Genomic DNA, 13490 nt, shown 5'->3' with positions numbered 1-13490 from the left:
AGTCAACTGTCAGAATGGGAAGTGAGGTTTTTCTTTTGAGCAAACCTGTCCTGATGGAATACTATGCTAATACCCCCATCTGTATATTTGTCACCACATGGAGATTATGGTTGTAGCGGCTGCAACATCAACAGTGACAACATCAACATGCCCCCGTCACCAGAGAAGGACCTCGGATAAACCTGAAGCTCAAAAAAAGCCTGAAAGCCATCTGCCAGCCGAACGAGCTGAATCTGGTGGAAGCAGTGCCAACATATTCATCGCATTGCATCGTTGTCACGGTTACTGGTCCATAACAACGGTCTCCTGGGAACTCAACAAGCACATGAAGAGTTGTCTGATGCAAAAGCAAATAAAAAAATAAAGAGGTACAAGCAGACCAATACATTTGATTCTGTAAGCATCTCATTTTATTGTATATCTGTCCCCAAGGTGTCCAGGTCCCCTTTGTCAATTTACTAGTAATAATAACATAAATATTCTCACACTGCAGCTTATTATTTACCAAGGTTTAAAAAAAAAACACTGCCACATAAATGTAAATGAAAACCTACAGAAAGAATTTAAATAAAGAAAAAAACAGCAGGAATGATTGAGGTTATGTAAGAGTGGAGAAAATGTGGCTTTGTACTGTTCCTGATGTTGTTATCCTGTGGCAGCTTATTAGCATGAGTGTGTTTCATCATTTTGCTTATTCATGAATACTGAAGTGCATCTACATATGGCTTATTTTCAGCAGATACTGCAGGAGAGGAGGAGACCATGTGCTGCAGACTGAAAGGAGATTTCTGACAATGATCATTGCAATGTGGGCGATTCCAAGGTTTGATGGCTTTTGAACAGAATTTTTGATAACTGTGGATCAATGCTTCGAGTCACATGATGACACGTTTTGATATCATAGGTGTGCTATGATTCTGATTATGTTATGATTGTGCTTTTCACTTTCCACCCCACAGCCTGGTGCCATAGCCTTAAGAGCTATAATGCATCACATGTACTAAGTACATAATTCAAACACAAAACTTAAATAAATAATATTCAAAAGCTTTAAGTGCTAAAAATAAAATGGGTACAGCTGATTAATGCCATATGCAGCTGTAAAGCCTACTAAAACATGAAATAGTCACAAAAAAGCTTCTTATTCTGTGTTCATGGCTACGAATGACAACCTTTTTGGTGACAGCAATTTTCAATGTTTATCATGTGTCTGTAGCACATGTGTTGTTCAGACAAAGTGAAATCAAGCCACTATGCTAACCAAGAAAGAAGCTGGAAAAGAAATTGTAACCATTACAATTTAACCAACACCATCATCCATATCTGCTCGTTTTAATGGTTTTACCCGATGACGGTGAAATGATTCGCTCCATCAGCAACTATCTGAACCTCCAAATTTGTACCTTTCCATTTTTTAACCCTTACACACAGCTTAGGTCAATTTTGATCCATTTTTACATTTGAAAGCAGTACAAATCACCTTAGTGTAGTGCTTTTTATTTCATGATTTCTCCTAAAGTCATGAAATAAACTTTAGGAGAAGCTGCTCCCTCTCTCTGCTGTGGAGAGGGGGAGCAGCTTCCGGTTCCTTGGTGTACATCTGGTTGAGGATCTTACGTGGTCAGGACACATAAACAAAACAGTAAAGAAGGCGCAGCAGCGCCTCTTCTTTCTCAGGAGACTGAAAAGATTCGGCATGAGCCCCCGCATCCTCAGGACCTTCTATCACTGTGCCATTGAGAGCATCCTCACTGGATGCATCACCACCTGGTATGGCAACAGCACCGCTTACAACTGCAAAGCTCTCCAGAGAGTAGTGCGGTGCTCTGAACGGATAATTGGAGGTGAGCTTCCCTCCCTCCAGGACATCTACAGGAAGCGGTGCCTGAGGAAAGCGGATCATCAAGGACTCCAGTCACCCCAGTCATAAACTGTTCAGACTACTTCCATCAGGAAGGAGGTTCTGCAGCATCCAGTCCCGAACCAGCAGACTGAGAGACAGCTTTTTCCATCAGGCCATCAGACTGCTGAACACTTCATAGACACCTCACCTTCACTTACCAGAACTTCAACATTATGCACTCTATACTGTATATAAATGCCACTTGTTTTGCGCATTTCCAACTGCCAAACTTTCTATATTTTATTTTATTGTCTATTCTATTTAATTTTTAAAATATGTATATATATATATATATATATATATATACACACACACACACGCAGATATACATATTTACTATACACATTCAGTAATGCGCATACACTTTTATATTGTACATATATTGATTCATATAACTCCCAGATTTACCCATTCTTATATTTGCTTGTTCTTATGTTATTGTATTTTTGCACACCTCTGTTGCTTGTGAAGCTTGCACACAAGAATTTCACTCACATGTACTGTACCAGTGTACCTGCATGTGATGTGACAATAAAAGTGATTTGATTTGATTTTTGGTTTGATTTTAAAGTTAGCCAAAACACACCAAAGTGAAAATATTCTAATGTGCTACTAAAGTCTAATTTTACCTGTGGATTTTAAATCTACCATACCCTACACCTCATACGCATGGCTTCCTGTTATGCCTTTGAATGCAGACTAGTTTGCAGTGCACAGTTTTATCTGTTAGTTTGTGTTAAATTGTTGTTAATAATTACAAATGGTGGTTATGAGGGCTAAAGGAACACTGCCTTCGACAGTGCAGAAAGATGATTCAGTGAAAAGGTGATGCGAAAACTCATTCAAAAGAAAGTTCTGCTTGGTTTTATCCAGAAAAACACAATTTATAAAAATGAATAGATATTTATTAACATGTTTTAAGATACTATAGTTAGATAATATTTCATTTTCCCTTTCTCCAATTAAGGAGGGGGGGGAAGGGGGGGGGGCTTTTTTACCTCTGTTGGTTTTGTGTTTTTTTGTAGTTGGTTGTGTTGGTTTCTTAAAATTAATCATCTTTATTAATAATTACTTATTATATGCTTGAAAAGCAAAAACAAGGAGCTACAGTCTGCAAAGGACACATACATACAGGCTCCACTTTATAGCAGCCACGCTGTCTCACAGAGCCATCTCACTGTCCACAGCTGAGCCCACAGCTTACACAGTGTTACGCAACTGAAAATTATAAGTGCCTTTACGTCAGCATAAATAATGCATATCCTGGGTGCATCAGGTCACTGGCAAATCCCACCACATGTAATATAGATGCACTGGTAGGCTGCAAGGATCAAGTCTGTGATTCATTCTACAACTTTAAAGAAAACAATAAAACGACACCAAGCAAATGACAGAAGCGTGTGTCCTAATTTGTGGATGTCTTTGCTGCTTCATGCATATTGAAGACTGCCTTCTAGCTTTTTGCAATGAAAATTGCCTTTGGTGTACCTGTGCATTGTTACCATGACAACCAACATTGTCCAGCGCGGTCAGCGGGAAATTACGAAGCAGAAAATGAAGCAGAAATATCACATGTTTATTAAAACGGAAGACTGTGAAATCTGTTGAGTTTGCCAGTGTTCACTGGTACCGTTAAGATTAGCCGCCCCCAAAAAAGCCTCCCAGGCTCGATGGACGTCTGGCTCAGGGAGTGCTATGTGTAGTAACACCCTATAGATATGTGTGTACAGAAAGTATACACATACACAGAGTTACTTGTGGAAAGGGACAAAAATACTAATACTGATTAGTAAGAACTGAGATCACTGAAATATTGAATTACTGAGATCACAGCCAGGAGCTTCTATCTCACTGCAGTATACTGCCAGTGTCTAAAATTAACACATTTTCCATGAACACTGTTGCTCCCCAGCCTTGTAAAGCAGGCTTAATCTCACAAGCTTAATATTCACGGCAACAATTTAGGCTTAACAACGTTTGCTGAGAATCTCCTGAAACTAGCAGACAACCCATCCTGAAAGCTATGATGAAGATAAAAAAGGCGCCTCTCAAACGTCACAAGAACTCTTGAACGCTGCTGAAACTGTGACCTTTTTGATCTTCAGCCTTTTCCGAAAAAGTTTAGGGGGAATGTTATGAAGAAATGTGACATTTTCTGATTATTACCAGAGCTGCCTATCAAGAGCTTCGTCTTTACTAAAGAGTAAACAATTTTGTGTTAGTTCTTCTCAAAAATCCACCATCTGCCTTCGCCACAGATTCATAGGATGTAAGCTTTTGTTTGTTTGAGCGCTTTCATTCACATTTGTGATTTAAACAAACCAAGATTGCTTTTTTAGCCACGTAGTAAAATGCAGAGTACAGGCTGACTTCAGTGCCACATATTTTTGCTCCGCCTGCAGTTTGACGAGCCCATACAGTAGCATCCATTCACAAATCCAGTCAAATCCAGTCATTCAGTCAGACATATACTGCTGCTGAAGTGTTTTCTTCCCCTCTTCATCTTCCACCACCAGCAACCTCATCAAATTTTAGCCCTGGGAGTTTGATCAGAACGAACAAGCTAATTTTAATACAGTCAACAAATAAAAGCATACAACCTGAACTCTGTCAAATTTCTTTAAGAAAACCTTTCCAAAGAGCAGTTTGGGGACACTGTTATTTTAAGTATAAGTGACATGATATTTTTACTTTGATGATCCACATTAACTGGTGTCCAATCCCAATCCCAAAGATGTTCTACCAAGTGAACTTCAACATGGGTCCAGATCAAAACATGTGGCCCAGAAAGCTATAAGTCTCCAAAGTAGATGGATTTTAATGCCTCACTTTTCCTCCCCTAAAAACATTTTAGGTGACGAATTTAGCCGAAATGTGAAAAACAATTAACTGAGGTGTTTTCTCTGATGCAAAGTACAACCTCTCTGTCTTTGGTCAAGAGGATAACGGATTTTGATGTGATTTTGTATCGATCACGACACATTTCTAAGGAGCTAGTTTAATTTGCCCTAGAAGAGAAACAGTGTGTTCCAGTTCTGCACCATAAATCAGTCCTGCAGCTTTTTTTCTCCAAATCTAACCTTGGAGCTCACAAAGTAAAACACAATAGGAAGTGACTTCTCTTTCAGTGAGTAATTTACCAGAGAAGAGGTACATTTCTGGAGCATGCAATCATGTTTAGAATGTGCAGAATAGAGTCTGACTTGCAGGTCTGAGACTTCTCAAAAGCCACTTTCAGTATTTGCTGCACCCTTATTGCTTCCATCTTACATAGTAATTTATTTTCTAGTTAGTCATTACCAAGGGGGATAAACACTGTGGCTATTATTTCTCCTGTGTGTTTTCAGTTCTTCCACCTTTGGGCATCGACATACATGTTAAAATCCTGAGCTCCGTGTGCACTGAAAGGATCTGTGATCTCTTCTGATTTTGTGCCAAAAAGTGACAAAGCAATTTTCATCAAATCCAGCCCATCAGCTTACAGAGAAATATTTTAAAATGTAAAGTTCAGATATTTAAGACGTGATGATTATGCAAAAGTCAAACTCTGAAGCTCAGTCAAGACCATAATAGTCAAAGGATGATTGTTATTTCCATCTGCATTCATTTATATTTTGCAGCATAGCTTTGTTCTGGGACCTCCCTGCTCTTCCATGCGAATACGTGGAGTGCATAAATTGGGGCGAGTACACCTCGCTGCTCTACCATGCAAGACACCAGCACACCATGGAACACGCATCAGCGACTACAGATATAGCACTTATTTAGTCAGATAGAGGATGAAAGGAGGGACAAGGGTAGTGGTGGGTTGCAATATGGCACCAACTGTGAGTTAGATTAACACTCGATTTAGTTACATCAGCACTTTATACCAGCAGTCCCCAACCCCCGGGCCACGGACCGGTACCGCTATGTGAGTCGTTTGGTACCGGGCCACAAGAGTTGAGGCTCAGGTGTGAAATTTATAGTTTTTTTTAATCGTTTTTATCATTAACTCATTTTCCCGTGTGTTTTGAATAAATCTTCTTTTTTTAGGTACCAGTACTGTTTTTTTTTGTTTTCTTGTTGTATCTATCCGTGGCACCTTACAGGCCGGTCCGTGAAAATATTGTTGGACATAAAACGGTCCGTGGTGCCAAAAAGGTTGGGGACCGCTGCTTTACACCACCAGTCACCTCAAGGCACTTAATATTGAAAGGTAAAGATCGAACAATAACACAGAGAAAACCCCAACAATCACACGGCATCCTACGAGTAAGCAGTTGGCGACAGTGGGCAGGAAAAAAACCCTTTTAACAGGAAGAAGCCGCCAGCAGACGCAGGCTCAGGGAGGGGCGGCCGTCTGCCTCGACTGATTGGGGTTGAGGGAAAGGAGACGGGACAAAAAACAAACAGGTAGAGAGCAAGATGATTATATGTAGAGTGGTGTATAAGCACAAAGAGAGTGCAAAAAGGTGAGTTAAGAAGAACCAGTGCATCATGGGAAGCCCCCAGTAGTCTAGGCCTATTGCAAAATAACTAAGATAGGGTTAAAGATATGCCTTTAAAAAAAAAGAAAAGGAAAGTTTGAAGCATAATCTTAAAAGTCTGGGAGCAGTGCTCCATTTGAGTGACACAGGACTACGAGTCTTTAAGATAAGAGCCTTGCAACTGATTCTGGATCAGCTGTCCCTCCTGTCTAGACATTTGTATTCCCACATACAATGACATAAGCAAAACATGTCACATGGCAGTTAGTTCAAAAAGAAAATACAGTGAGGTGGTCAACAGCGTGTCATGCTCTGACTGTTAGTGTGTGTGTGTGTGGCCTGGAAGGAGCAACAAACACACACAAACCACATGTGTCGATGTGAACTGTGCAGCATTGTGTTTAATGATTAGCCAGCCTGGTGCTGTGCAGCATTTAAAGCTGTGTGAATGGGTGGAGAAAGGGACAGAAAACCACATTATGGTAATAAGAGAAAACACAAATAATTAAATGCAGACACACACACACACACATGTATCATCGACAGCAGGGAAGAGAAACGGGAATACGATCTGCCATTCCTCCACCATGGAATAGGTAAATCTCGTCAGAAATTCTAACAAACCTCTCCCAGGAAAAGACAACAAATAAAAATAGAACAGGAGAGAGGTCGAGCAGCATTTGAAGTTTGATTTCTGACTCATCACTTCTTCCTGTCAAGTGAAATATAAATAGATGGAGAGAAAAAAGCAGGCAGAAGTACCAAAAACTTTTTTCCCCTGCTCAGTGCTGAGACATATTCCTCATTATCTTAAATGTAAAAAGGTCACATTGCTGCACATTCCTGACAGAGCCGATAGTGCCGGTTTCTAACACTCACAGCCGCACTCAGTGCTGGAATATATCACATTTTAAACTTTACGACAGCACATTTACAGCACTTCAGTTTCAGTGCTTCTGCCCTAATGGGTGCATGGACACACAGGCTGCACAACTGGCAACTCTGACATCATATTTACACTTCAACAAATTAAAAAAAAAAAAAAAAAAGGAGATAAGTTTTTGTTAACCTGCTCATAAAATCTGTTATTGCCTCACATCTAACAGATCTTTAAAAACTCACCCAAGTAACTTACCAGTATGAGCAATTTAACTTAAAATATTCATTTTAATTAAGCGTGGGGTGAGAGTCGAGGTGACCTGTGCGGCACTGTGTCGGCTGCAAGCTGCTAAATATTAATTACTTATCCTCAAATATCACTGACAGTGCCAATTAAAGATTTTCACTGAGCTCTAAGGATACTACCCTCTGGTACCAGGGAAGTTATGAGAACAAAGACACCCAAATTACCCAGGCGTCCTTGCAGATAAGCTCCGGCGCCCATCATTTACTGTTCAGCACAAGCTGATAACATTATCTACAGCAGAGGGGTTAAGTAAAGACAAAATGTTAATGGCAAGTGCCTGCAATTTTCTTTTGAAAGGGAAATGAACTCTACTAATGTAGGTAGATATATTCTTAGAAGAACCAACACACTCAATGAGAAGCAACACACACCTTCCGAAGGTCATTTTTAGCTAGGGCTAGCTAACATACAGGGAATCAGACCACGTTTCTGATCAATTTAAAGTAAATTTTCTTACTAAAGAGAGACTTAATGTAGGTTCTGCTGTTTAAAACGTTCATCCTGATGATAAAACTGTACATTTACAAAAGCAGTCACACTAAAGTGTTAATCACACATGGATTATTTTAAGGTCTAATGAGCGTATGATCCCATATAAGTAGCCTGACGAAACGAGCGCATTTCAAAAGACCGTCAAAGGAGTGCTTCTTTCAGTGTCTAGCCCAGATATTCAGGCTCCTAATAATAACTGAAATCTGTCACAAAGTGCTCAAGACTTCAAAAACATATATACAGAGGCAGAGACTGAAGAGATGAGCGTCTGAGCAGACGCACTAATGAGGAGTAAACGGTAATGTCAGCATGTGTGGGAGTGCTTGTGAGTTATAGACCTTGAACATTAGAGCAAGGTTTTTAGTTATCACCTTTGTCAAAAAGTAAAACAGGCATTTAAAAAAGGTTAAAGAAATCGCTCTAATTTTTTTTTTTTTTTGAAAGTGTGGTTCTTTCTGTTGTGTCAGGGGAGAAATCTGACTCATATCAGGTGATAGGAAAAATTGTACACTAAAAGCAGGTGTGGGTGTTTGATCCCCTCCGTATGCCAAAGTGCTGTTGGGCTAGAAACCGATAATCAGTTTGCCCCTTAATGGCTGGCCACCAACGTGTATGAGTTATTGTGATACAGCTTGAATGCTCAGATCATATCATGAAATTTGCTGTCCTACTGCCTTCTTGTAAGAACTGGATGAACTCGAAATCTCCATTTCTTTCATCAGGTCCAGCTAGTCTTTGCTTGAAGTTGACTTTTCCATGTGTTTTTTAGGATGAATTTTTCAATGTTATTGGTGTGTCTATAGTGTGTGAATGTATGTGTGAACGGGTGGATGACTGGTTGTGTAAAGCGCTTTGGGGTCCTTAGGGACTAGTAAAGCGCTATACAAATACAGGCCATCTATGTTACCTGACAAAACTGCATCTGCATCAGAATCACGCTCAGTGTGTAAAGGTCTTAAGCACAAGTACCAAAAACTACATCACGTCTAAGTACCACTTGAAGCTGGCTCTAAAAGTGATTAAATACCCGTAGACTTTCAAAGCCCATGGTATGAATTGCATTTAGCTTCACAGGATACTTCCCCCTTCAGAACAACTCTGAGTTGGGTGAACTCATCCACCTGGATACTGGACTTCACTTTGATTAACAGATTTACGATACAGACAGTGGAGGCTAGGCCTGCTATGCCTCACCTCTGCTAACTGGACTCATTAAATTGGACCTATTCTGTATGCGTGCGCCTTTTACCTGCTCTAAAACCATTTAGATTGATAATCTGACTGATGCTAAAGCTTGCTACATGGTACAGACCGCACAAAATGTTTGGTTTATGAACGAGATACTAGTGTTTTATTAGCTTGCTAGCCAAGCTAGTTAGCATTAACTGATCCCTTAACACGTCAACTTAGCATAAATGTTTTCACTTCTGGCTGCAAAAAAGCCCAAGAAAAATGTTGAAGCTTCAAAATATAGTCCAAAACAAGTGACATCACAATGGCTACTGTTATGTTGTCTATGTTCCAGGTTCATGGTTCTTGTTTTGCCTACAGTATATGAGTAAATAAATGCTAATGAGATCCATCTGGATCTCTATAAATGCTAAAAATACTTAGGTAAAGTATATATATAAACTCTTAAATATGTATCTTTGAAATAACAAATAGTATTTTTCATAATAATCAGCTCACACTGTCCCCTGTACTGTAATTGCCAGGAAAGATGGTTTCGTGTCATAGAAGTGATAATGAGGGGACAAACACACAGAGCACGCTAACAGCCAAAGCTCGGTTGGGATAACAGGAGTTTTTTGATCCAGAATCTGTAAAAGTTTAGGGTTTTTTTTAGCTCTATAGTCTGCTTGCAAAGTAATAATGACCACTTTTTTCTGTTACACAGTCTTTGTGGCCAATGACTGGAGACAAAGCACTTTTATCTATTTTTACCTCTTTTGCTGTTCTGTTTTTCTTGAGTCTGAAACAGCGTTGTGCTCTCTAATGTTGTGTTCAGCACAGTTCCAATTCACAGTTTGCAGCCTTTGCTTGCGACATCATACCTTTACTTCTTTTATATGTATCATGAGACCCTGGCTGCCCTGGTAAAACAGCAACTGATATGTTGAATGCTCAATAAGCAGCATGGTTCTCTAAAATGACAACACAGAATGCTTCCCCTGTGTGGTATCCAAGAATATACAACAAAAGATGCCCTGGTATGCTGCATTAACACTGCTTTCCTACTTTCTACCATTAAACACCCTCTACTATAACTGTTTCTAGTCCCAAGTTGTGGCACTTCAAGTGTGACCATTTTTTTCTTTCTTTCCTTTTTTATATGTAAGCCTCCTATGTAATTTCCCCCAGGGCACGACGGGCAAAAATTGGGCAAATAACCCATCAATAAATTAACTTAGTTTAACTAAAACTTTTTCATCTTGTTCCATTCAGTTTAAATGGATTGTGTCGCCTAGGGGACAGAGAGGGTTTAAACTTTTAAAGGCGAGTCATTATAGCTGAACCCTTTTTTCTAGCGGCTGCTACTCACTCGCAGTCAGACAATAATATGCTCTCAATCTCTCCCGCTTGCTGCTGCTGTCCTTGAAAATCAGTGCACTTCCCAAGCGAAGAATTTAAGAGGTACTGATTTTGCACATGAAGGCCGGTTCAATCGTCAAGGAGAGCACTACTGAAAGTGTGAAAGCAGCTATAAAGTTTCCTCTCTGGCACTGCAAAATAGTCCCAGTCCTGATTTAAACCTACAATTTTTGACAGAAAATCTTTATTAAATATTTAAATATTTATATTTGATAAAGATTTAATAAAGACTTTAACACCAAGTGTAAACTTGGTGTTAAAGCTGTCAAAATATTATTTGCCAGATATTGAAAACTTTAATAAAGGTGTTATTAATTAACATTATGAGGAAATGTAGCCTTTCTCATTGTTATCATGCTTTGTGTAAGCCTCCCTCTTTATTAATATTCAATGTAAAATCTCAGTAGTGCTTGTATAAAGGAAAAATCTAGTAAACATAGGTCTAAGAATCTCCATTCTATGGATCATGATAAACTCTAGCTCACCACATCTGTGTTATGATATTTTATTTATAAATATATTATTTAGGAATGTCACAATACCACACAAAAAAACCCTCAAAAAACCCAATATGCTACACAGCTACACACAACTTTAGGAGGTCCTGTTATGAGCAATTGCTATGCTAGCCTGGCTTTTGTGGTGGTTGTGGGCAGAACATTCATTTCAGGATTTTTAAGACATTTCTGTAGTATCCCCGACACCTACACCGTTTACAGTACCCTGAATTTTCAACATTTTCACATTGACTTGATTTTAAATATTTATCTGTTCAAACAAACTAAAATTACAACGTAGACCTGCTGTTTCTCCTCGCATTATAATACACTGTTGTCACTTGGCTGCAAATAGATTGCTAGCTGCTAGGCTATTTGCCTTTGGCTACACTAGCTATTTCCCAAATTTTGGCACTTAAGATGATTCATGTTAAAGATATTTAACATGAATCATCATATCATATTTTATACTTCTGATACAGCTGTAAACCTTTACCGTACATGTGTTAGTGCAAAACAATTCCACTAATATGTTTCCTGTTTCGACTGCTGATCGACTTTTTGGAGGCAGCGAACATCTCTAGCATTTCAAAAATGTCCCAAAGATTCGGAACCATATGTCCTCCATAAAAAAAATCTCTGGCACAACTCACACTGCAAACAGCTACAATTCTCAGAGACAGACTAAGTTTGAAAATTGGTGGGAAGAGATTTCCTTCGGATGGAAGCATCAGCCACAGCTGGATAGAATTTAAAATTTCTCAGTAACTTGACAAAGCGTACATTTGGCTGAAGAAGCAATGACGTCAACGGGCAGACACAATGTAGCCTATATGCTAATGCTTACCCTGAAATCAATGCCCACGGTGGAGATGAAGCTCCCAGCCAAAAAGGCTCCATCTTTGAAGCGAACCAGCAGACAAGTCTTTCCCACGCCTGAGTCCCCCACGAGCATCACCTGAGACAGAAGGTGACAATGTATTGGTTCATAAAATTTTAAATCTTGCGCGCGTGTGTGTGCGTGTGTGTGAAGATGTTTAAGGTATATAAAAAAAATACATAAACAAATACACTACACTGGGAAAAAGCAGCATGTACAGACCAATGGACATAAAACTGCTTATTTTATTATGTTTTACATATCACATTATATATAAATATATATACATTTTTTTCTCTAATTCAGTGGTCTACTCTGATATTGGTGTTCATTTAAGTTTGATTTGTCGTGTTCAGAGGTGACATTTGGTACACTGAACTGTTACAAGTGGGAGTACCACATAAAGTCAAAGTGGAGCTGTGATTTTGGTCAGTCTACCATGGGAACAGTTGCTAATCAGGGTGCATTATTAATACCAGCTGCCACCCACATAATGAGAATTTAGATTTGCATATGGCCAATGTAGAATATCATTAGTCTTTTTCATCTCCATTTCATACTTTCAATTATGTATGTTCTGTGTCAATGCTGTGTCATTATTGATTATTCCTCAGCCAAGTCAAGAGCCAAGACAGAGGTACAGAGAGATTTACTTCAAACAGTCAAGATATGATTGTACTACAGACTAATTCAAGGGGTTTAACGACAAGTATAGCATCAAGATACATATTTATGAATCATTGCAGTTTGTCTTTTTTTGTCTTTCTGTTAGCTAAAGTATGTAAAAACCACCAAGTCAAATTTTGCGATGGAGATCTAGAGCTTTGACAAAAGTAAAAAACATTAAATGTTTGTGAGTATCCAGATCTGGCTCTTCCAGATTGTCACACGTAGTACTTGCTTCCAAGACTCCAGACGTTCTTGTGATTTGCAAAATAGGTTTTTAGTAATAGTTCTCTAGTTTTCTGATGGCTTTTCAAGCTTTTCTTTAAACATTTGCTGTTTTTTCACTCACCTTCACTCCAGTCTTATACCATATGATTAATATTTTTTTAAGTTAAGCCACTTGACATATACCTATGAATCATTCATGCATAAAAAGGTACCTAACTCAAGGGATGAACCAGTGTTATGTGTACACATAACAGACATAATTAAGCAAAGAACCAATTGTCAAAAAAACACATAATTGATTTCAATGTCTTTAGCTGAATCCATAGAAAATGTTAAAGATAACACAGATTGACAGATATCAAATAGTATTTTAGCACCAACAAGAGGATTGCCAAAGAACTGAAAGTGTATCTTAGTATATCTTGGCTGAATGGGTGGAGGACAAAAGAAGAACCAAAACACCTAAAACCCTACAGTAGCTGAACAGTATCTGGGAAACAGGAAGAAAAGGCTGGGTTATGTGAAATTACACACAAAATTGGACTGAAAATCGGTTACAGTAAGTCTTATAGAGAGA

The 13490-nt window shown here is 38.9% G+C and overlaps 1 protein-coding gene across 2 annotated transcripts in view; it reads right to left on the bottom strand.

The window, feature by feature from the left end:
- rab26 (RAB26, member RAS oncogene family) overlaps nucleotides 1-13490 on the bottom strand; it is a 114110-nt gene that overhangs the window by 98031 nt on the left and 2589 nt on the right. For both annotated transcript variants that reach the window (XM_024803516.2, XM_076887246.1), the window contains exon 2: nucleotides 11987-12097. In XM_024803516.2, the coding sequence (XP_024659284.1) occupies nucleotides 11987-12097 (111 nt within the window). The remainder of the gene's footprint in view (nucleotides 1-11986; nucleotides 12098-13490) is intronic.

This window comes from Maylandia zebra, linkage group LG8 (assembly GCF_041146795.1).
Source record: "Maylandia zebra isolate NMK-2024a linkage group LG8, Mzebra_GT3a, whole genome shotgun sequence".
Lineage (NCBI taxonomy): Eukaryota > Metazoa > Chordata > Actinopteri > Cichliformes > Cichlidae > Maylandia > Maylandia zebra.
Note: the sequence above shows the minus strand (reverse complement) of the source record. Positions and strands in the feature narration are given on the sequence as shown.